Source organism: Muntiacus reevesi, chromosome 21 (assembly GCF_963930625.1).
Source record: "Muntiacus reevesi chromosome 21, mMunRee1.1, whole genome shotgun sequence".
Lineage (NCBI taxonomy): Eukaryota > Metazoa > Chordata > Mammalia > Artiodactyla > Cervidae > Muntiacus > Muntiacus reevesi.
Window position 1 is genome coordinate 641,278 of NC_089269.1, and position 24,568 is coordinate 665,845.

The following is a 24,568-nucleotide window of genomic DNA, read 5'->3' on the forward strand; positions in this document are numbered from 1 at the left end:
TTGGAGGGGTAGGAGCAAAGTCCCCAGCCCAGGACTGAGGCTAACGTATTTACTGCCTAACGTATTTACTAAGGCTAACGTATTTACTACCTGCCAGACTCTGTGCTAGAGGCTTTTCACATATTCTCTTATTTGGCCTTCTCAATAACCCTTTGTAGTACATATTGTTAGTCCTATATTCTATATATTTAGATACTTTAGTTTGCCTAGGATCACATGGCCACAGTGTGACTGAGTTGAGATAGAAACCCACGTCTACGCATCTCTGAAATGCCTGTTCTTAAGTTTCTGTGCTAAATAGAACGCTTATAACCCAGCAGTAATATGATAAATTATGATTAGATAATAAAGGGTTCATACATAATACAATGGTTCCATTGTCATTGGGGCAATGTTTCAACACAAGTGTATGTTCAGAAATCGAGTTGGACCAGCAGAATCTTGCACTTTCACCATGCAGGTTATGGGCTTCTCAGGGGGTGCTAACTAAAGAAACCGCTTGCCGATGCAGGGGGTGAAAGAGACATGGGTTCGATCCCTGGGTCAAGAAGATAGCCTAAAGTAGGAAATGGAAACCCACTCCAGTATTCTTGCCTGGAAAATTCCATGGGCAGAGGAGCCTGGTCGACTACAAAGAGTCGGACATCACTGTGGCCTGAGCACACTCGTTCATGCAGGTGAAGCCTCCTTGGCTTCTGTTTGGACCCAGCCCTGTCTACGTTCTGTCATTTTTTATTAAAACCAAATGGAATGACTGGAAATGGTGCTTATCAAAGCCAACCAAAGTATAGTATGGTAGATTTACTCAAGAATCAATAAAATCACAGGCATAAAATTCTGAATATGACTATTTTCTTTAATTGTTGTGATAACTTGAATAGAAATATAATTATCCCTAATTACCTGTCCTAAAATTCAACTTCAAGAAATGATTACTTAGAATTAAATTTGATCTCTGTTAAACTTATAAACAGGACTTTTATCCAACCTATTATTTTTGTAGGGGATAGGGCAAAAAGAGAAATTTACCAAAACTCAGTGGCCTCAGATACACTATCAAAAAGAATTATGAATGAGGAAAATATTGAAATCTTTATTGCCAACAGAAACTGTAGGCCCACTTTTATTTACTCTTTGCATGCACAAACACATGATCTCTCCACTGTTCTATTTCTGGGCACTTGGCAACCACTCGGAGTAACACGGGACAAAGGTGTTACTCAGATGAGGGCATGAATGTCAAGAGCACCGAGCCTAAGCCTTGGAGAAATAGCTGAAGTGCTGAGGGGGAAGCTTGGAAAAGCATGTGTGTACATTTTATGCAAGGCTCATTTTGGGAATCCCAGGCATGTGCAGTTAATTCCAGTATGTGTGAGACAAGGCTGAAAAGGTCCTCATCTAATATACTATAATCAGGTATTTTGTTGATGCTGAGTCTGTAACTTTTTAAAACAAAATTAGAAGTGAACCAAAAATAAACTGTGCACACCAACAAAGGAAAAGTGCCTGCCAGAGTTATATTTATTCTGAGGTTTAAGCCTATTTAGGTAGTTCAAATAAAATACAAGAAAAAACATCATGTCATCATACGTATTAAACTTTTTTTCACAGTTAAAATGAGGTAATCTGGCTTTACAATATTTTAGGTTGAATTAAACAGTTTGATCCAGGTTACAAGAAAGACGAGAGAGATATATTTGAACAATTATTTCCTAGGAGGGAAAAAAGCCATGTGAAATGCATATGAATAAGATAATTATGCCACAAAATACATTTCAGAGTGTCAAGCAGTATATATGCAAGATTTTCTAACCTTAAAATTGGTATAACATTATTATTTTCTACTTAGCAAACAGCATGCATTGTCATATAAAACAAGCATAGAGGACAAAATATATTATATAATAGAGCATCTATCAGATTCACATTATCATCTGAATTGACCAAGACTTATTTTCACTATGACAGTCTCTGTATTTTCTAGTCAGTGAGGTTAAGTATTACATTTGGCATATACACAATACAAATAACGCCACACATCATCTGTATGTAATACTTGCTACTATCAGGAATTTAGTAAGTGTAATAGCAGCAAGGTACCACTGTTTCTAGAATATGTTCTAAGATTTATCATATCGATACCATAGATTTATGACTGAAGTGTTATTAGTGCTCTAAACCAATAACAAGTGTAAAACTGCAAACGTACGAAGCTACGGAAGGCCTATTTGACTTTTCAAAGTGCTGTGCTTCTCGTCGGGCTCAAAGCGTATGAGCAAGCCCCAGCCATCTGAATGAAGCATACTGGCCCCAGTTCTGGCTCCCATCAGGTCGGGTTCCAGCGATGGGCTGGGGGTAGGGGTGCAGAAGGATGCACTGGGGAGGGTAAGGTGCAAACGCCGCTGTGGTCAGAGTGCATCTGCGCGTCGCTGAATGTACGTGCTTTCTATTGCAAGCTTTGCCAGCATCCACAGTGATCATCAGTTGATCGAGGGTGACCGGGAGACATGAGGAGGCAGCGGTATACATGACAGAGGTGCGAGGGATAGAGATGGAGACGGCCTCTAGATTATTGATGGAAAGCCTCAGTAGACTGTGAGATCGAATTTCCAGTGAAGAGAAGATTTTATCCGAACTATGTGGCTTAGAAACAAATTTGAAAAGTCCTAAGAACAAGGTTTGTTGGAGTAAAGACTAGAATACTATATCCACTGCAAGGCAGAGTTATCGTGTTGTTACAGTGTCTTAAGACTGTGCTATTTCAACAACGTCAATAGCATTTTGTATTGTATTCCTCTGGTTTAGGACCATTTCAGTGATGGCAGTGCTGTTAGCATCACTGTTTCTTGTAAGAAGCTGGGGAAGCCAGGGGTAAGGAGACAGTGGCGCTCTCGGAACAGGAAAGAGCTGTGTTTGGAATGAAAGGTAAAGTTTCCAGCTAAACCACTAATCACCCAGTCAGCTCACTCCTGTGTGTCCCAAGGCAACACCTGTGAGTGACAAAGCTCTGGTGGAAAATACTAGGAGGCAGTATGAGGAAGAGGGAAGTTAGGGGGATTTAGACTATGTCTGTTAGGGGACAGACATTTCTCTGCCATACAAAATAAACTTTCTATCATTCTGCGCATTTGATGTTGCCAACTTCTATTCACTCCCTTTTGGCATAACATGACTATTTTAGTGTGTATTTAGGAAAGCTCAGGTATTTCTTTCAGTCTCACTCATCTCATCTTACAGGTCACTAAAGGTGCTACTGATGGACAAGGTCTGTCATCCTAAGCCACTCTCTTCAGAAATGAACCCAAGTAGCATTTCTCTACACGTGCCAAACAAGGGAGATTACCACCCCTGTGCACCCTCTGAGCACGGGCATTCAACCTAATTATTAAGGGCCTGATATTTGGGGGAGCTAGTCGACTGTGGTGTGCAAAACTGCAGACAGCATCTTCATCCCAGATGAAAGAAGCAATCTATGCAGATTGAGCACAGAAGTGCTTCTCTGCTCTGCAAGGAGTGGGGCGCGGGGGCCGGGGTGGTTTCTCAAGGCCGTGCCCTGATCATTAGTTCCTTCTGTTGCCCCCGGAACCTAACAGTAAATATCTGCAATGAGCCAATGAAGACCATTACAAAAATTTCAGCTGAAGCATGAACAGATTCTGTAAGATGGCCTAAATTTGTGTAGGACTTTTGCTTCCTAGAAAAAGCAGCAGTTTAATCTCCGTCTTAATCTCTTCTGTTTCTCTACCTTTAGTTTGGCACTCAGCCTCCCAGCTGGCTTGTATGTAATAATAACGTCCCTGTGGGCAGCACTTTCTTACCTTAAGATTCAGAAAAAAGTGAAAGCAGAAAATCGTTAAATTCCAGAATGTTCCATTACATTGTCTTCTTGAACAGAAAGATAATGTGTTTGATGAGAATATAAGGTCATATCAGAAGGAGGACTCTTAAGAACGATCATTGCCTGGGCTCAGATCTTGTGCTTTTGTTTGAGTTTATATAAAATCATGGGTTTGGGCTGTGGCTTAACTGTTCTTAAGAATTCAAGGGTCTGGACTCAGTGCTGAGGAGGAAACTTAAACTTAATTACTATAGAGTCTAATACAGCAAATATATAATTTTTGGCATAACCCTTTTAGATCTGCCATTAATTTAAAATTTAATCCTCAATAATTGTTCACTCTCTTCCATTAATTCCATCCTGATCTTGCCCTCTAGTCCTAAGACTATCTTCTGCACCCATGAGACCATGGGGGTACCTCTAAAGGGCTCAAAGCTTAAGCCTTTGGACACGGCTCTACAACATCATCTGATGGGAGATGTTGTCTGCTGTTTTGCAAGCTGCAGTCAGCTAGCTCCCCCCAAATTTCAGGTTCTTGGTCGTCAGGGTGAACGCCTGCGCTCAGAGGGTGTACAGTGGTGGTGCTCTTCCTCCTGCCGCACGTGTGGACGGTCCCCTCTGCCAGGAAGCCACGGTGGTGTGGCTATGTGGGAAGAGGTCTAGGGAACTGTGGGAAAACTCAGTATACATTTCAGAATAAACGTGGCCCCAGATCCTGTGAAACTAAAGCTCTCTTTGGCTCAGTCAAGTGGCTTTTTCTCTGATCTTGAAGTTTCTTCTGAGTGAATGCCATAGCCTTGTTTGACCTGAAAACTCCCCAGAACTTGTGAGAACAAGAAACGTGATTGGGTCACCATTTTTTTTCCTTGTTGGCAGTAGCAGAAGGAGTCATAGACCTAAAGTCTCTTTCTGGTTGGTCCCATCACTGAGTCTCCTGCTTGACTTGAGGTCAAGGAGCAGAACACACACATCCTTTACATATTAAGCAACTGGGCCTTAAGGTAGCAATTCTGCCAGTTCAGGGGTGTTTATCAAGGATGAACTGTAAATAATCCTCCTCCTGTTTCCCAGAACTCCCTGCGCAGAATTTCAAAACGCATGCACCAAGGAGCGAGCACCTGCCCCTCCTCAAAGAGTAAGCTCCGCGCATGCGGCCTTGGTGCTGTTTTCTGCGCTTTTTTATCATGCGAACGCTGAGGTGCACTTAAGTGTCACAACCCAAGTGAAGTGCAACTATATATTTTAACACTAAAGGAGAAAACCAAGTAAACGTTTCACTGAACAGTCAGCAGCCCTTGGGTATCACTGGCATCCTGTGCAGATACCTGTCAACACACCTGGCCTCATAGCACCAAGCCCCTGGGCAAAGCTGAGGCTGAAATAAAACAGAGCAGAACAATTCTCCTCTTGCCTCCCTATATCTCTGCCAAGGAACAAGGTATTAAAAGGAAGGAAATGATCTGGTCCTTAGCAGTTGACGAAGTACTGAGATCAAGATCAAAATGAAACAATGACAACACAAATAAAACCCTGAGGGTAGGCTAGGGAATTCCAGGGCTTACCGCTGAAGTTTAATACCAGAACTGAAGGAAGATTAAGAAGGCGAGGGCTCACACTTTCTTCTGCCTTTCCACAGAAAGCCTTAAAAAATTAGGAGCAAAATCCCAGAAACCTCTTTGGAGAGAGATTCAAATCCAAGAGAAGGGACAGTTAAACCATATTTCCCCAGAAGCCTTTGTGTTGTGACCTCTCAAGCTGTGGAAGCTAAAGGCTGGGGCTTAAATTACTCTAAGCAAAACAAAGGCTGGAAGACCAAGCATCGGGGGGTGCGTGTGCTCGCAGTAGCTCAGCTCGGACACCCCCACTGCAGGCAGCATGCAAAATCCAGCGATGAGCGTCAGAGCACACGATGGGGAAGCTGCTGCGAGGGGTCCAACCATCTGTGTAAATGCACACAGCTGCCCAGGATTCCAGGCCATCTTCCCGCCTTCAGGATCCAGATGCTGGCACTTCCTGAGGGATTCTCAGAGAGCTGTGAGGCGCACTCACGTGCTCACACTTCTGTGCCCCGCATTCTTCCTACTTCCTTCCTATTCATCCCTCTTCTAGAGGGTTTTCCTCCAGAACCGGGAGCTCCTTATGACCCATTTCGTCTTCTGCTCCAGTGTGTGGCTTGGTAGAGGCATCGCACGTCTGGACCACACCAACACATGAACGCTGTCCCCGGCATGACTGGGGGGGCCAGAATGTCTCCAGCTTCTACAGTGGAGTCAGAAGCCACTCACGGTCCTCCTGAGGGCCACCTGGCCTGCTGAGAAGAGCTCAGGAAGCTCCTTGCTGAGTGCTCTTGAGGTAAGAAGCACTGAAGATAGTTAATCTATAAATACATAAATGAATAAATAAATAAATAAAACACAAGAGGGCTCTTTGTGGTTAAGCACCTCTTATCAAACAAAAATAACGATAATAATAATAAAGTCCCCTCTTGAGTTTCAAAGCCCTCTTGCAGTGATTAGTAGGCTCAGAATAACCTGCAGAGAGTGGAACAATCAAGACACAAACAGGAAGTGTTCCGACACTGGGTATTACTCGCTGGATGACACTCGTCATCCTAAAGGTTCCCGAGGTAGTCTTGTGTTCATGGACTTACAGAGTGGCTCCACACCCACTCGGAGCCTCCTTAAATCCATTGCACTTTCCCGCGCATCCTGGGTCTGGCCTCCATGGTGTCATGGACAAGCTGCCTTCCATCAGTGTGAGTCCCACAGAGCAGACTCGCGTTCTAGACAGGCAGCAGTGAAATGCAATTCCAAAACCTGGCTGGAAGATCCCACTCCGAAGAGGACATGATGCAGGCACTTGCCCAGCAGCCATTTCGGGGAGACCTACAGAATTATATCAAAGAAATGTGGCGTGCAACAGACATGCGTGTCTGTCTCTTGTTGAGCCTCAGATTGAAAAGCTGTACCAGTGTTGTTCCTTTCAGTTTTAAGAATGGGCCAAAGAAATGGAGAGGAGTCGGTGTTTTAAAAGTGGGAAACATCTCTCTGATACCAGGGACGGTATGCACTGTTTATCTGCAGAACGAAGGTGGCCAATACTAAGCATAAGCAAGCCAAGAACAGCTTGTGGCTGAAACGCCCTGGTGACAGATACATCTTACACGTGGGGAGGAAGTGGTGATATTCAACACGCCCAGAGAAAGCTGGTGCTTGACCTTTCTCCCTTCAGAGCCCCAGGGTGGCGAGTGAGCCACCCCAGAAGGCAGCCCACATCTGCCTTGAGCCATCCTTTGGATCAGGAATGCCTTTCTGCTTCGGCCTTCTCTCTGGCTCAAATACAGCATCCTGGAAGAGAACAGGGAACCGGGCCAATGAGGGGACACCCAGTACCCCATTGGAAACTGGAGATCCCATTTCCATATGACATTCAACATCATTTGCTGTTAGGGAGATGCTGACCTTGGCCATAAGAAACATGCTTTCTTCCCTTGGACTTCAGTTTTTAAAAAGTCTCATTTGGGAAAAATGCAAATAATAGCCCTATAATTTTATCCAAATAACCCTGTGAGGAGGGGAAAAAATGTCCCATCCTCTTACTCACTTCACCATACTGCCCAGGGGCCAATAGGAAGCCCTTTAGAACTCTAGCCTGGATCGACAACTTCAATATTAAGTTAAATAAAAAAAATTAAATCAGCATTTAGCCAAAGCTCTGTCCTCCTGTAGGAGGTCATTCAATTCAATGACTGTTGTGGCAAAGTCCACCAGGTCTACGAAGTCAGACGTGATGATGTTGACTCCCATGGCTCCAGGCTTCTGAGTCTTCACCCAGTCCAGGATGGCAGGAAGATTTCTATGCAGGAGAGTATCGGGGCAAGAGAGAACAGAGAACTGTGTTTAGAAAAGCAAAGAACACATTTCTGTTAATATAACAAAAGCGTGTCAATAGAGGCGTAAACCGCAAACCCCCACACTTGCCTCCAAATTGGTCTATTGAAATAATCTCTTTCAGGGACAGAGTGATGTCTATTCCATCAGACACCTGGACTTTCAGAATTTCTGTGCTGGAAGAGGAAATTCTTTGCCTCAATCACCAAAGAGACAAAATGTCAACAGGACCTTGAAAAATTAAGATCAAGAGCCTATTTATTGGAGGGTTCTTTGATTTTTTTACCATGGAATTTTTTTATGGTGAAAACTTTATAAACATATTGCAACACTGAAATAAACTTACAGGAAGCACATCAAACGTCTCGGTCCCACCTCTGACATTTCACTCTGCTTGTTTACACACATCTGTCCATCGTGCTCAGGCATGCTCAGTTGCCCAGCTGTGTCCAGCTCGTTGTGGCCCTATCAATCCATATTGTATTTTTTGACAAATTCCAACTACAAACATTTATATGTGTGAAGCTAAGTCGCTTCAGTCGTGTCTGACTCTTTGCGACCCTATGGACTGTAGCCCGCCAGGCTGCTCTGTCCGTGGGATTCTCCAGGCAAGAATCCTGGAGTGGGTGGCCATGCCCTCCTCCGGGGGATCTTCCCGACCGCGGGATCGAGCCTGCATCTCTTACGTCTTCTGCATTGTCAGGTGGGGGTTCTTCACCACTAGCACCACGAGCATTCCCCTCAATACCTCAGTAAGAAGATCATCAACTAGGGCTCAGCATTTCTTTTCAATTTTTCTTTTGACATAAAGTTTGTACCCAATAAAATGTTCCAATCTTAAGTGAACACTAGTTGAGTTTTGACAAATGTATATACATCACCCATAGCCATCTCAATGTAGAGCACATTGCCAGCATCCCAGAAAGTTCCTGAATTCATATTCCCCATCGATCCCTGCCCCCGCTCTCCCAGAAGCAATACTCATAATGATTTTCTTTTAACCACAGATTAAATGTGCCTGGTCTAGAACTACACATAAACCACACATTTTCTGTTCTTGTGTATAAGGCTCTTTCACTCAGCATTATGGTTTTGAAAGTCATCTGTGTCACTGCACGCATCAGCAGCTTGTTCTCTCTTTCAATCACCAGATAGTGTTCCGTTCTATGCATACACTGCAATTCACCCACTTTCTTATTGATGGGTAAGCAGGCTGTTTCCAGTTTCTGGATATTGTGAATAAAACTGTTATGGTCATCTTTATATAAGTCTTTTTATGGATATTTATTTTCATTTTTCTTGGGTAAATATCAAAGAGTGAAGGTGTTTTATTATATGTGCGATTTACATTTGGTTTTATAAGAAACTTCCAGATCTTTTCCCAAAGGGGCCGTTTCATTGTACATTCCATGAACAAAGTGTGAGAGTTCTGGTTGCTTCACACTCTCTCTCAAATTTCCTGCTATCAGTCTCTCTTAATTTCAGCCATTCCAGTGGGTGTGAAAAGTTATCTCACGGTATTTCACTTTGCATTTTTCTGATCACTAATGAGGCTGACCAGTTTGTCATGTACTTACTGGTCATTTATGTATCTTCTTTGGGAAGTATCTGCTTAATTCTTTTATCCAGTCTCCCTTTTGCCCTTTTTCTTTTACCTGTCCAGTTGTAGAAGTTATTTATATATTCTGGATAATATGCTTTTTGACTATTTTATCCTCACCTGTAGCTTGCTTATTAATTTTCTCGATGGCCTATTTTGGTGAGTTGAATTCCTTAATTTTGATGGAGTCTAATTTATCTTTTTTTTCTTTTATGGTTTCTGTAACTTAAGAAACTTCTGTGGGCTCCCGAGTCACAAGATATTTTCCTGTTTTCTTCTAACAGTTTTATAATTTTTGCTTTTATGTTTCGATCTAAGATCCATCTCAAGTTAATTTTAATATATGCTGTGAAGTAGGGGTCAAGGCTCACTTTTGCCATATAGATACAGCAGTATGTGTGGCTTCTTAACAGACCAACGCTTGTTCACAAGTTGTCTACAGACAGACAGTCAGCCTCACGTTATAATTTGAGGACTTTCTATGTGAAAGCCAGAGTGTTACGTCCCAAGAAGCTCACGATTCAGAGTGTAAACACGGGCTGACAGTTTAACGTGATGGTTCCTGCTGGTGGGGAGTGTAAGCGCCGTGAGAGGAGGGTGATGAAGCGCTGAGCTCTGCGTGATGGTGAGACAGCTCACGGAGCGCCTGCGACACTGAGGGCGCCGTACGGGACACACGCCAGGGCTGACGTTTGGCCAGGGGACTGGAGCATTTTTAGGAAGGCTTTTCTCCAGGTAAAATCCGAGAGTAAACCGAGTTTCTTCTCGACGGCCCGTTCCTCTTCCGTGGGCGACACTGCCCTTGGCTGTCCCCGCCTCTGCTCCCCGTTCCCGGGAAGCGGCCCTCCTTCTGCGGGCCCAGCCGACCCCTCCGTCTCCCCCAGGCGACCCGGCCGAGGCCACGCGGCGCCTTGTCTTTCTCTTTCTTTCCCTTTTATCCTGACGGCTGGATGAGTCCCGGCTCTCTTCCCTCGCTCAGCGGACTCTACAGTCAGCCGTGGGCTAAGACACGTCTCACATACTGATCTGCATTTTAGACTCACAGCTGATGAGGGCTCAGCTGGCCACTATCACAGGGGTACGTGCGTTTCTAACTGGGACTCCTGGACACCCTGGATTTGACTATGACCTATTCCAAGTCTCTGTGGCTCAGTCTCTCCCCCAGTAAAATGGGGCCCATAATGATACTTCATGTAGATTTGGGGGGAATTAAATGAAGTAATGGGCGCTCCCCAGGTGGTACCAGTGGTAAAGAACCTGCCTGCCAATGCATGAGAAATGCAGCTTTGATCCCTGGGTCAGGAAGATTTCTTGGAGGAGGGCATGGCAATCTACTCCAGTATTCTTGCCTGGAGAATCCCATGGATAGAGGAGCCTGGTGGGCTACAGTCCATGGGGTCGCGAAGAGGCGGGCACGACGGACGCGACTTGGCGCAGCAGACACAGCGCAGATGAAGTTGGCACATAAAGTGATGTGTAAAGGGCTCAGAGGAGGGCCTGGGACGCAGTAAGTACTGTGCACGCACTGGGAGAAGGGATCATGATAGTAGACTGGAGGGCGGGGGTAGGAAACTTTCCTAAAGCGCAAATGCCGTGTCCTGAGAGGGGAGGGTCACAAACGCAGGCTTCCTTCGGAGACACAGATCTGGAGCAGGGAGTGGCCCACGTGCAGGCCACAGCAGCACGGAATCTGATGCGCTCAAGCCTTCTTGGGAGAAAAATCCCCGCTTGTCTGTGTTTAAGTATGAAATGCAGGTGCCACCTTCTGGTCATCACGGGGAAATGAGGCTGAAATGTTGGGTGGAGGCACGTCGGCTGACTCAAGCCTCTGCGTCACCTCTGGGTTCTCGAGGCAGCCTCCCCAGGGCAAGGATCGGATAACCAGGATTGCGCACAAAGAAAGGAGAATGCAGAACCCACTGCGAGCAGGAGCGGCTTTGTTTTCTCAACTCTTAGCCTTCCCCAAGGCCCCTTTACCGAGCGCTCAGTGCAGACGGCCGAGCCACATGCCGCTTACGGGCGGTGAGGCGCCGAATCTCGCGGCTGCAGAGCAGCTCAGAAACGCCCCTCTGGCTTTGAGGCCCCCTGAGACCAAGGCTGAGCCTCGGCGGGGTGGGCTCGGCAGGCCTGCTCTGTGCCAGGCACTGTGGGAGGCGCTCCCCTGAGAAGACTCCATGGTCTGTGCGGCGTTACCAACCCCGTTTAACTGGTGAGAAAACCACAGCTCAGAGTCCTCAGGAAACTTGTCAGAGGTAGCCTGTTGAAACCGGACTGCTGTAAGAACACGTTTGCACACCAGAATTTATTTCCCCACAGCTCTGGAGGTCCGAAGTCCAAGATCAAGGCGTCGGCAGGTTTGGGTTCTCCCGAGGCCTCTCCCCTTGACCTGCAGACGGCCACCTTCTCCCTGTGTCTGCACCAGCCTGTTCTCTGCGCACCCATCCCCGGGGTCCCTGCATATCCTAATCTCCTCCTCGTACGAGGACACCAGTCAGATTGGATCAGGCTCACCCGAAGGGCCTCATTTTAAATTAACTACCCCTTTAAAGGTTCCTTCTCCAGATACAGCCACATTCTGAGGGACTGGGGTTACGACTTTGACACGTGACTTTCCGGGGAGCACGCGAGTGTGTGCTCGGCCATGCCTGACTCTGCAGCCCCAGAGACTGTAGCCCAGAAAGCACCTCTGTCCGCAGGATTTTCTAGGCAAGAGTCCTGGCGTGTGCTGCCATTTCCTCCTCCGGGGGATAAGGTATATCGGGCTAATACGATATAACAATCCTTATCTTTAAAGACTTTATCGTAGAGAACCCCATGGACAGAGGAGCCTGGCGGGCTGCATAGAGCTGGACCCGACTTTCACGTCACTTTTTTCAGTGTTACACAGAAATTTACAAGTTTATTTTTCCTCACAGAATGTACATCGGTGGGGGCAGAGGCTAGATTATTCATCTTGTGTCTCCGGATCTAGCTCCTATTCATCACTGGATAAATAAATAAATAAGTAATATCACTCTACAAATTTACCAAAGGCATAAGGAAATGGTACGGGTATGCGAGCATACACTATACAAAGGAAAGCTCATAATCCTGATCTTGGTTTATGAAACTCCCTCTCAAGTTCAGCACCGGTAACGCAGTGAGGACAGCAGAGCCACGCAGAGAGGGGTTTCCAGCTCTGCTCGCGGCCAGCAGACTCAGCAGCTCTCAGGTTGTCATCCAAACCGCAGCCGGGAGAGCTCCTGTTACAGGAAGTCACGCTGCCCGAACTACCCAGACAGACGGGGACACATTGTTTGGGTGGATCTTTCATTATCTGAACACCGGCGCTCAGCCCCTAGAATAGAACTTGGGAGCGAAGTGATTGTTGTAAATATCCCTTGTTACCCAAATACATTAACATTCTCAGCTCTGGCTGCAAGGGATGCCCTGTTGGGTAGACGTATTTATAACATTGCATTTACACACAGGCATAGGCATACAAACATACTTGTACATATATACAAGCCATCCTTTATCTTGACAACACCTAATCATTTATCAGTGTCCAGGATAAAAAACATCATTTAATACAACATTTCTGGAGCTTCTCCGGCCTAACTCTACAGTCAGGATCAATTCTGCTCCAAGGGTGTATCTGAAGCTCTGACGTGGTGGATGGCATCCCGAGCTGCTTCTTAGGACTGTCATTTAAGGAAGGGAGAAGGACGCCCTAAACCCTGGGTGGGCCACCTCTGAGTCACCAGCACTTGGCCCAGAAGCTTCATTTAATGCTTCATAGGAGCATGAGCGCTTGGGCAGCTTCGGGGCAGGGGCCAGAACAAGACAGAACTGCAAGCCGGACATGAACAGGAGCAGACTGCTGGTGGCTGAACGTGCTTTGCCTTTGTATTGAAATTTAGAGTATTCATGGTATGATATGTGCATTTCAACAGAACATTTTACTTAGAGATCCTCTGGCCACGGTTCCGGCAGGTCACCTCAAGTGCGCAGCTTTTTCAAATACTATGCTTTTGGAATTTTGTTATTTTAAATCTTCAAAGTATATAGTTTTACTGCTGTTCATTCAGAAGAAAATCAAGATAAAGAGATTTTTTTTTTCAGCCTCACTTGGAGGAAGCTCATTCCTACCTGTGGACCAGGGTGTTCTTGAGGCCGCCAACCAGTCCCCGGGCGATGGTCTTCACTCTGGGCGTGAGGATGGCCTGAGACACGTGGAAGGAGCCTCGGGGGGCACGCTCGCTCAGTGTGGTCTCCAAGAAGAGGAGGAGCTTGCGCACACTCGTGGTGTTGGCCCAAGGTGCTGGGATCTTCTTTCCAGGCCACAGGAAGGGGCATTGCTTGTAGAAGGGGCAGTGGTAGAAGGTAAGAACCTGAAACGTTCGTAACAAACAAAGGGGAGAAGTTCATGGGCACACTCCCATCAGTGGCTATGCTGATCCTCAGCGGCTGAGAGTGAGCAGGCACTGCCTTCACCATCCAAACTCACGGACTGCTTCAATTCTGCCCTGACTCCCTTCCCTTGGGAATCTCTGGACCCCGGGTGGAGAACCCCTGCGATTGGTCCTGTGTGTAAGTGATGACTCCTGTGCTCACAGAACTGACCCTGAGCCCTTGGGTTGGGATCCACGCACTGAACTAACCTGGGAGGTCTCGGGTTTTCAGGTGTGTGTGCTGATTCTGGATGAAACCTGCCAGATGAGGGAGCAGGGGCCGCAGAAGACAGGGCGGACCTCGAGCAGGGGACGAGTCTCCTCGGGGACCTCGCAGGATGGTGGCGATACTAGCAACGTCGCTAAAATAATTAGCAAGCTACATCGCAGCATTAATTAGCTTCTGAAGGCAGCTGAGAGGCAGGGATTGTCCCAGTCCAGAGCTCTGCTGCTTGGGTTTCCAGAGTGAGTGAGTGAAAGTCGCTCGGTCGTGTCTGACTCTTTGCGACCCCATGGACTGCATAGTCCATGGAATTCTCTAGATCAGAATACTGGAGTGGGTAGCCTTCCCCTTCTTTAGGGGAATCTTCCCAAACCAGGGATGGAACCCAGGTCTCCTGCCTTGCAGGCGGATTCTTTACCAGCTGAGCCACAAGGGAAGCCCAAGAATGCTGGAGTGGGTAGCCCATCCCTTCTCCAGGGGATCTTCCCAACCCAGGAATTGGACCCGGGCCAGTACTGTATTTTCTCTCCTCCTGGGTGGCAGGGACTCTTTCCTGAGGGAATGTCCAGCCTGTCTGTTTACATTCCCCGGACTGCAATCCTTGGATAGCTGGCCCAAGAGCATCATCCTCCCGGCACCCGAGGGCAAGATGAATGTGGGTCTTGTTTCCGGGGCGCACTCAGCTGACTAAGGAGCCTAACTGCCCTGGAAGGCCTGGAGCAAGGGCGCGCCAGGCCCCGTGCACGGAGCAGACTAATGGAGCAGACTAATGGCTGCACTCCTTGTTTAATGGCTCTGAGTAACGTCTGACTGACTACTAACGATGTCCGCGGTAAACACATGTGTTAATGAGGTTAATCACAGGCTCATCGTAAGCAGATTGCCTGGGAGATTGGGGGGGATTTCCTGCCGGCATTGTAGCTGGCTTGTTTGGAAGGCCGGGGTCTGCAGCGTCCAGAAGGGTGAGGAGCTGGCTGTGAAATGGACAGTGGGAGCAGAGGCGGAAGGCGGCGTGAACCCTCCACGCGGCCCGTCAGACCACTTCCTGCGCTCCTGGCCCCTGGGCAGAGGGTCAGGGCTTGAAAGGGCAGTGCCTTGGAGAATGTGCAAAAAGGGCACGTTCCACAAAAGGGGCTTTATGCCTTTCCTCAGGAGCCTCTGAGTAATCCGATCCTGAAGGTTACAGGGGTAACTTCTGCTTACAGTAGGAGGCTGGCCCAGTGCACCAGGACCCCTTTTACAGAACTCTAGGGGCAACAGCTCGCCCGGGGCCTGTGTTTGGCATCAGCTCCCTACCTCACTCTGCTGTATTTCCCATCTGAGATATTCTTCCCTCCAGCTCAGCAATTCACGTGCCGGTTTTCTCCCGAGACTCAGATTTAAAATCTCATTTCCTGTAAGAATTATTCTTTAATTGACCTCTTCTTATTTTCATCATTCTTTCCAAGGGCCCCGGGATGTAGATTTAGACTATATACTATTTTTCAACTGATGGCTTACAAATCCTTTTCTACATACAGTGCATTTGAGGCAGTTTCGTCTTGTGATTGTCTATCAGTTGGCTTATATTTCACTAATGTCACATATTCTTCTTACCTTCTCATTAAGATTCTAAATACTGCCAAGTTGTAGATGGAATCTTTTCATTCACTGTACCCTAAAAACCCATAGCCACTCATGTACCAGCACATACCTGTGAGCTGGGATGTAATTGCATATGGAGTAAATGAAATGTGACTGAATGGTTGTACACTTCTTGCCATTAAATTATGGTAATAACATACTCTGGGAGTTACGTGCAAGGCAGCTCATTACATAATGAATATTTAAAGTTTAACCACCAGCGTGGCTCGCACCAGCAGCGGGGAGGTGACTGAGGCTCTGCTGGAGATCTCTCTGTTCAGCTTTTAATAGGCATGGCAGGGAAACTGCTGGGAAAGACAGTGAAACAGGGAAGCCCTGAAATTCAAATTGATGCCATGAGCCCTTTTTCTGACATATCATCACGTCTCTTTCTGTCATAATTTTAGGGGTGCTGGTTGTTGAATGATATAGATTAGTCCACACTTAAAACTATAACAGAGCTTTACTCTCTGCTAGAAATTCACTGCCCACATGATTCGTTACTCCTGAAATTACCTGTTTTTCTTGCAAATTTCTAAATGATCTAGTATGCAATATGGCAGTCTGTGTACAAAATTATAAAACTATAACCTGTTTACCAACTTAGCTCAGAATTCAACCTTACCCAAATCCTCATATTCAAAGGCCCATTCACAGATTTTCCCGGTCTCCCATCCAGCTAACCCTCTGAAAACCTATGATAATGCTGCTGCTGCTGCTAAGTCGCTTCTGTTGTGTCCGACTCTGTGCGACCCCATAGACGGCAGCCCACCAGGCTCCCCCATCCCTGGGATTCTCCAGGCAAGAACACTGGAGTGGGTTGCCATTTCCTTCTCCAATGCGTGAAAGTGAAAAGTGATAGTGAAGTCGCTCAGTCGTGTCCGACTCCTAGCGACCCCATGGACTGCAGTCCACCAGGCTCCTCCGTCCATGGGATTTTCCAGGCAAGAGTACTGGAGTGGGGTGCCATTGCCTTCTCCAACCTATGATAATAGAGGCTTATAAATAAAGCCAAAGTGTTTTTGCTAGCATAATCTATGACTCTGGCTGTGAAAATCACCACGATGTGTGAACAGCCCTGGGAAAGCATGGGGAACTGTGGGAACTCTGGGGAGCCTTGCCACTAGCCAACAATGTTCTCCTGGGAACGCCTCAGTCTTCAAATCTGTAAAATAAGGATCATAATGACAACCTATATCAACCTATGTTGGTGAGAGAATTTAACGAGGTAATCCCTCCACTTAGCACACTGTAAAATCCCATAAATGTTATTATTGCTCTTGTTACTAGTATTACTTAACGTTGTAAGAGACAGATTCCACTCGGAAAAAATTTCTCCAAATCAGACTTGTGAGTCCAAACAGATAAAAAAAAAAAACACAACTTATGTTTAGGGGAGAGGCGTGGTAACTGTTTGGCAAAATATCACTTATGAAAGCTTTAGTGAAGAAAGATAGCTTAGCTAACTAACAGACACTGAGGCTGACTCTAGTCTCGTAGACCCAGAGGCTCGGGCTCTGCAGGGCCAGCCAGGGGTGTGCAGTGCAGCCTAGCATTTCTCGCTCCCCAGGCCACGTTTGGGAGTCATCCTTGAATCCTCATGGTCCCAACAATGCGGAAACCCCATTAGCTCTAACTTCTCCTGGATTCAAAATCTGACCACCTCCCACTGGGAGTCTGGTGTCCAGACTTCCCTTCCGTCTCGACTCCAAGCCTCTTCTTGGTGACCAGAGGGATGCCAGCAGAACCTACGTTAGGCCACAGCACCTGGGCTTGGGACCCTCCCAGAACCTCCCTCACGCAGAGTGAAAGCCAAGTCCTGTCAAGGCCCTCACGGTTCTGCCTACCTCTCTGACCCCTCTGCGGCTCTGCTTTCCAGCCCCACGGCTCCCGCTCTTCCTCGACAATGTCGGGCGCCTTCCTGCTTTGGGGCTCTGCTGTGGTTCGTTCCTCTGCTGGGAAAGCTCTTCCCCCAGTAGGTTAACTCCCTCAAATGCCATCTTTTCCATGAGGGCTACTCTGATCAAACTGTTTAAAACTGTGTCCGACCCTCCAACCCAGAACCCTGGCTCCCCCTTACGCTGCTTGCCTTTCTTTTTCCATTGCTCCCATGACTTTCTAACACTTTATAGACTGTATTTGTCATATTTATTACCTATGATCTATCTCCCTCCGCCTGAATGAAACCTCCACCAGGCGAGGATCTTTGTTTTATTTACTGATTTAACCCAAGTGCTTTAGTTAGGAGCTTGGCACATACTTGGTGTTCAACATGTATTTGCAAATGAGTAATCTTAAATTGATTTTAAATTAAAAGCTCTTCTCTCAGTTCAAAAATAACTGCCTCTTTAAGATGTTTGGTTAATGCATCTGTGAGTAAGGGAGCAACTGTGAATGAAAGGTCTTTTTTCCTTTTCAAAGGGTCTGCATTGGAGCCTGACCACCCTGAAGCTCTCCTCTCCCACCGTCACTGTCCTCTGAGACCAGAGAGTACCTGAGGCCCACACCCCTTTCCCTGAGTCTCTGCAGCACGGGTCTCAGTCGGGGCTCTTCTCGACTTGGGGTGCTCTTCCAGCCTCGGTCCCCTGGGCCTTTCCTCCTGGAACCCTGTCTCCCCCACTGACCCAAACGCCCTTAAAATGCTAACACCTCTGAGACGAGCCACCTCCTGTGCCTTTGTCAGCTGATGCTTCTACCTATCAATTAACACTTGTCAGGGATGATCTGACAGTGAGGTGAAGGCACCATGGGACAGATTACCCCTAAGGGGAACGAGGAGGGTGAAAGCAGACTGGATGGGAGCTAGAAAAATGGTACTGGCCAGCTGGTCCTGTTTCACAGCTCTGCCTTGGGCTGGTTCTGGCCAGGTCACTCAAAGTCAGCTTAGATGCCCAACCAGTTGCCAGACAAGGAGTAACTATTTGGGATGTGTCAATCCCGGTTCAGTGGTACCCAGGGGAGCCCTTGGGGCCATCTGAGAGCCCAGGAACCAGACTTCTATTATCCCAAGCACTCTACGCCTTCTACTCCAAGGGCCCTGGAGTGAGACGTCTTAGAGCTGGTGACCCAGAAAAAGCAGGGAGAGTTCCGGGCTTGCCCTTGGAAGTGTCTCTGTGCTCCCTCCTACCTGGCACTTCTTCTCCCACAGCGTCTGCAGCGTCATGCTCTCCACGCTGCAGGCTGAGCACAACTTGCTTCCAAAGGCCTCCTGGATCCGGAGAATCAGGCGTTTGTGATGGGCCTCATCCATGGCGTAGAAGTGGTTGAAATCCAGGAAGACAATCTCTCGGGGGTGCTGTGTGAGGAACGAGTCGATCTCCATCAGCCCATCCCAGACCCTGATGCCAAAAAGCCCGTGAATGAAGTAGATTTCCTGGTCGGCGTCCCCTGGCTTGGAAGACACACGCAGGTCAAAGTAGCGGATCCCAGCATCCAGCTGTTCTCGGAACGTCAGGTTCTGAGTCACAGACCATTTCTTCATGACCTTCTTCACGAAGGAGATCCTGGCGAGGCGTTTGATCGCTGGGGTTTGGTCAGGCCCCACTGGGGACTTTTCATCTACCCAGTAGCTGAACGAATCATGGGAGCCTACACAAAGCAACGAAGGCGAGGTGAGTGTTGAGGCTGAGCCGGGACAGACAATCCGAAAAGATGAGAATTAAAACCAAGTACACACACAGAGTACTGAGAGTAAATAGTGGCAGAAATTTCCAAGCTTGCAAGGGGTGAAATAAACACAAACAAAGGCAATGCAGTCTTATTAGCAGCTCGTTCATAGCTCAGTTGGTAAAGAATCCGCCGCAATGTGGGAGACCACGGTTCAATCCCTGGGTTGGGAAAATCCCCTGGAGAAGGGAAAGGCTACCCACTCCCGTATCCTGGCCTGGAGAATTCCCTGGACTGTACAGAGTCCAGGGGGTGGCAAAGAGTCAGACACAGGTCAGCGACTTTCACTTTCCACTTTTCAGCCAGGAGTAAAATGATCATTTCATACATTGCTGGTATAAGGTAAATTAATAAATACCTTTTGGGAAAGCTACTTAGAAAAATGTTTGAGAAGAGCTTTAAAATATTCACACCATTTAATCTAGTAATTTCGTTTCAGAAAATTCATTTTCAATAGGAAATCTATTCTGAAGAACTAAACTAATGTTTGGGAAAATAAAGATGTCTTCTGAAGAATATTCCTAATGGAGACAAACTGAGGCTGCTTAAGTGTCCCTCACAGGAGAATGTCTAATGGTGGTGCAGCTGCTTTGTTCAAGCAGGCATTGAAAGAAAAGACAACTCTGTGTCCATCTCAGTAATGCTGGGACAGGCATTTAAATTCTAAGAAAGGCAGAATTTATTTTTTTTAAACTGACTTCTTACACTTTTGTATATACTATTTTCCTATTGTAAAAATGAGTCAGTGGTAATGATTCCTTAACAGAGCATATAAACATTCTGAAGAGCCTTATTAGTTATATGCCCCTCTTTCTGAAATCATCTCTTAATAAGCCAAAACTGCTATTAAATGATCAAGTGCATGTTGCATTTCTCTTCCTTAAAGAGGGTGAGGACCCTCCTGGACACTGAGATGATCTTACTGTTATAAAGTCCAAATGACCACGAGAGACACTTTCCTAACTACAGTGAGAAAGTATTTCAGTAGTAACAAGTATCTTCCGTTTTTCAGCAGTTTCCATCCGGGGTCAGCCATTGTTATTTGGTTGGCTTGGGGAGTGGCTCTGACCCCAGGGGTCTCCTCGCAGGGAGCTGCACTTTGCAGGCAAAACCTAGGAGGAAAGTGTTGTGTTCTGACACTGCCAATCTTGTCCTTAATCACTACGACCACACCAGAATCAAAGTTCTTCTATGCAGATAGAATACTCATGACTGTCACCAGTTACGCTTCTCAGCAAGTTTTAGAGTGGGTATTTCATACGTAATGTAGGATTTTATACAGTTCTACTGTTTCATGTTTCATTATTTCCATTTTCTTGAAAATAAATCATTCTGGGGGTGGTCTTGCTGTTTTATCTTTTTAGAAATAAAGCCAAAAAACAAACAACAACAAAAAAGTGTGGCAAGCGATGCTGTATCACTGTGTAGCCTCTAGAACATGAAGGGTATTCAGTAACTTAAGAAAAAGCACAGTTATCAGTCCTCAGGCAAAGTGAATTTTGTGAGCAAGAAAACTGCTGGCACGTTTCAGGTAAGAAGTGGCTGTTACCAATAGAAACGTGGAGCGAGTCCCCTTGGAGTCCCCATACTCATCTCTGCTAATGAGGCTCTGGATCCCTGCCGAATGCCCTGCTTCCCTGGCTGCAGCAGAAATAGGAGCTCTCTATACCTCCTCACTGAGAGATTTATTAGGAATACATTATGCATAGATGGAGGACAGCCAGTTCTCGCTTCTTTTCAGATTTTATCAGCAGCCCAGCTGTGTGGGATTGAGTGTGTAATACAGCGTGAGTTATGCATTGCACTTAATTCTTCCCTGGGTCTCAGGGAATAGCCATTATCCAAGGGTGGAGAAGAGCGGATCCCTGCTGGGTTCTCTGGCTGGTGCTGAGCCCAGCTTCCTGCCCAGAGGGAGACGTGCTAACAACCTCGGGCTTTTCTCCGCGCCTGAGGCCTGGGCCGCCCTGCGGCAGCCGTGGTCCCCGGGGGCCGGTTCCGAACAGCTGGGGACACAGCGTATGCTGCGGAGAGGAAGGGCGTGCGTGCGCGGGGAGCTGGAGTCTCTCTGCACCTCTTTGCTCCCTCCTCTGGTCCAGCTGCCTAGCCCTGCCCTCGGCCACCCCCGGGCGGGAAGGAACAGGACAAGGGAGCAGGCTGGCCGCTGCCTGTGTGATAGCGCTCATCCTTCCGAGGCCTCCAGCAGTCAAAGCCGGCACTCGCCCATTAACCACCGTCAATATTTTTGCCTTCCTACCTAATTTTTTCCCAGGAGGTTGTTGAGTTCACGTATGTAGAGTGAGAACAGTAACATCTGGACGCTTAAGTGCGGTTAACTATCTCTTTTTCAAAAAATCAGGTGAAAATGCCCCAACCCTCACGTAGAGTATTTACAAGGTTAGATTGTGCAAAGAGTACGTACAAAAGGAGAATCTTAATATTTCCCACCCCAGATTTATTATCAAGTTTCCTCTCCTCCCTACACCTTGCAAGAAGATGTTTCGCTCTTTAGACTGTCTGGGGCTTCCCTGTCACCCAGCAGTTAAGAATCCGACTGCCGGTGCAGGGGACGCGGGTCCAGTACCCAGCTCGGGAAGCTGCCACGTGTTTCAGGGCCACCGCCGAGCCTGCTCACCCCGGCCCTGCCCCACACAAGAGAAGCCCCTGCGCTGTAACCACAGAAAGCGTGAGCAGCAAGAGACACCCAGCACAGCAAAAAAGGTGTGCGCAGCTGTCTCTCGGGCCGCTGCTCGCCCTCTGCCCTGGGGTACACGGGCTAAACCACACACTTCCCCCAGAGAAGCGGGCCCCCTCCACCGGCACCCCCGCCCCAGCGCCTTGTCCTCGAAGACAGCCGCTGTGTGGACTTGGTCAGGGTCATGGCTCCGAGAGTCCCGGCTTGTTTATGACAAGGTTAGGAGATGGCTTAGAGCTTCATTCTGTGGCCGTTTCTGCCACGGGGAGGGCTTTTGCTGCCACCTGAACGTTCGTGTGCATCTTCACTCATCCTCTCCAGGGCCTTTTTTAAAATCTCTGACTACAATAGATTTTTTTTTTTTTTACAATAGATTTAAGTGGTCTTCTTTATCTTAAGAACAGAACAAATCACTTTCCGTGTCTCGCCCCTTCAAGTGACCGTCCTCTTTTTTCCTGGCTGTCGAATTCTTCAAACAGAGGCCAGTGCCGTGACCGGTGTCTCCCTGATCAACTCTCTCCTTCCAGCTGGAAGCAACCTCCTACCCTTGTGTTGCTACGCTTGATGCTTATATCCTTGGAGTCGACAACTCCAAATGGCTTTAGTCTTCCTGGCCTCTGTGGGGGTCTGCTAAGTCAGCTCTTTTCCGGAACCTTCTTACATTTTTGTATATGTTATTGGGCTACCCTTGTGGCTCAGCTGGTAGAGAATCCGCCTGCAATGTGGGAAACCTGGGTTTGCTCCCTGGGTTGGGAAGATCCCCTGGAGAAGGGAAAGGCTACCCGCTCCAGCATTCTGGCCTGGAGAATTCCATGGAGTGTGTAGTCCTTGGTGTCGCAAAGAGTCGGACACGACTGAGCCTCTTTCACTTTCCTTTCCCGAGTGATGCACGATGCACCTTCAGGGGCCTCTGTCCTCTGACTGCTCTCCTCCGGCCTCCCCTGCTCTTCAGGGGTCCCTGTCCTTCTTTGCTCTCCTCTGGCCTCCTTTGCTGGCTCTTCTCCCTCTTGCCTGTCTCCCGGTTTAAAGTTTCCAAGGGTCTTTACTCTTTCCTTTTCCCACCCTCAGTGATTTCATCCACTTCCCAAGTTTCTAATCACAGCACCATTATGCAGATGACACCAAAAGTTTCATTTCTAGCCCAGACTCTTCTAACATTCCAAATTTATGCGTCCAGCTTCTGCTGTGGTCTTCCAGCTACACCTGCCCGCAGATGTAGGCACGACAAATGACAGACTCTCCATTTACTCCATAAAGCCAGCCACTCATGCGGCCCCTCTGATCCCCACAAAATGCCTCTGCTAAATCTGTCAATAGTTCACTCAGTTACTCAGATTTGAAGCTTTGGATTCTAACTAAATTCTTCCCTCTTCCTCACCCCCTGCATCCAACCAGTTACCGAATCTTAGTATCCGACTTGTAAAACAGACATCAAACATGTCTCCTCCTTTAACCTTCACCTGCCACTCCCTCACTATCTGTCTCATAAGCAGAACCAACAGAGCCCTGACTTCTCCTTTGAGTCCAGCCTCTCTAATCTGTTCATCTCAAGTCGATCATCTCAAGATAATAGTGCTGATTACGTCATTTCCCTCCTACCCACAGATCAGGTTCAAACTCTGGTCACTGGTGTTCAGGGCTCTCGTCAACAAAGTTCGTGTATTATTCCAGCCTCATATCTCACCAGACCCCTTCCTCGGACTCTATGCACTTACTTTGCTGATAGCTTTCATAAAATATTCTCTCATCCCAATGCTGTTCACCAGTGTTTAAAACTCATACCAGGTAAGCTGCTTACCCTATGCCTCAGTTGTTTCATCTGTAAAATGGGCATGATCATATTGATTGGCTCAAAAATTGTTGGGAATGTTGGAATGCATGCAAAGTGCCTGGAACAATGCTGATGCATACTAAGTGCTTAACTATTGTTACTGTTATTATTAGTCACTCTGTCACTTGGAAACTAGAGGGAAAAGAGGTGATCAACTGAAATTCCTTACCTTAAACACTTAGGGTCTGGAAGATTTTCTTTCCTGCACCTGAAGCACTGTTCCTCCCCAGCTTCTTGGCTGATGTGGAGATAACAGCTTAGCCTCTACCTTGCTGACAGTAGCTGTCACTCGCCCACTGGGTCACCGCCTAAGCTCTGTCATTGCCCACTTTTAAAATCTCAAAGCACAATATCCTACTTGCTGATCACAACTTACTTTTCTTCTTCCTCACTGTGACTTGATTTCTATTTCCTCTGAGCTGAGAGCCCACAGTAGGCTCTATATCTTGGCTGGCTACAACCAAGTTGTTACTTGCCACTTTTATCTGCAGAATTATTAATTACAACCATCTGAAAGCTGCAAGGATCATTGTGAAGACATGTTGTCTATCCATACATACCAATCATATGCACAGCCCCCAAATGCACATGGAAATAGTAACATGATATTTTCTAACAAACTTTTCATCTAACAACCAACATTTTACTTCTCTAATATTTATCATTTATAGAGTGGACTAAATAAGGTTTTAGAAAATAATAGTCATTAAATACTGGATAACTATTTTTAAACTTCTCTGGGAAGGGAATTTTTGTCATCTCAAGAATATTC

The 24,568-nt window shown here is 46.9% G+C and overlaps 1 protein-coding gene across 1 annotated transcript in view; it reads right to left on the reverse strand.

Moving 5' to 3' along the window:
* Nucleotides 1–1,510: 1,510 nt before the first annotated feature.
* PLCXD2 (phosphatidylinositol specific phospholipase C X domain containing 2) overlaps nucleotides 1,511–24,568 on the reverse strand; it is a 52,762-nt gene continuing 29,704 nt past the window's right edge. Inside the window, exons 2-4 of the mRNA XM_065913731.1 lie at nucleotides 18,735–19,195; nucleotides 13,460–13,701; nucleotides 1,511–7,693 (exon numbers count right to left, since the gene is read on the reverse strand). Coding sequence (XP_065769803.1) covers nucleotides 7,534–7,693; nucleotides 13,460–13,701; nucleotides 18,735–19,195 — 863 coding nt within the window. The 3' untranslated portion in view covers nucleotides 1,511–7,533. The remainder of the gene's footprint in view (nucleotides 7,694–13,459; nucleotides 13,702–18,734; nucleotides 19,196–24,568) is intronic.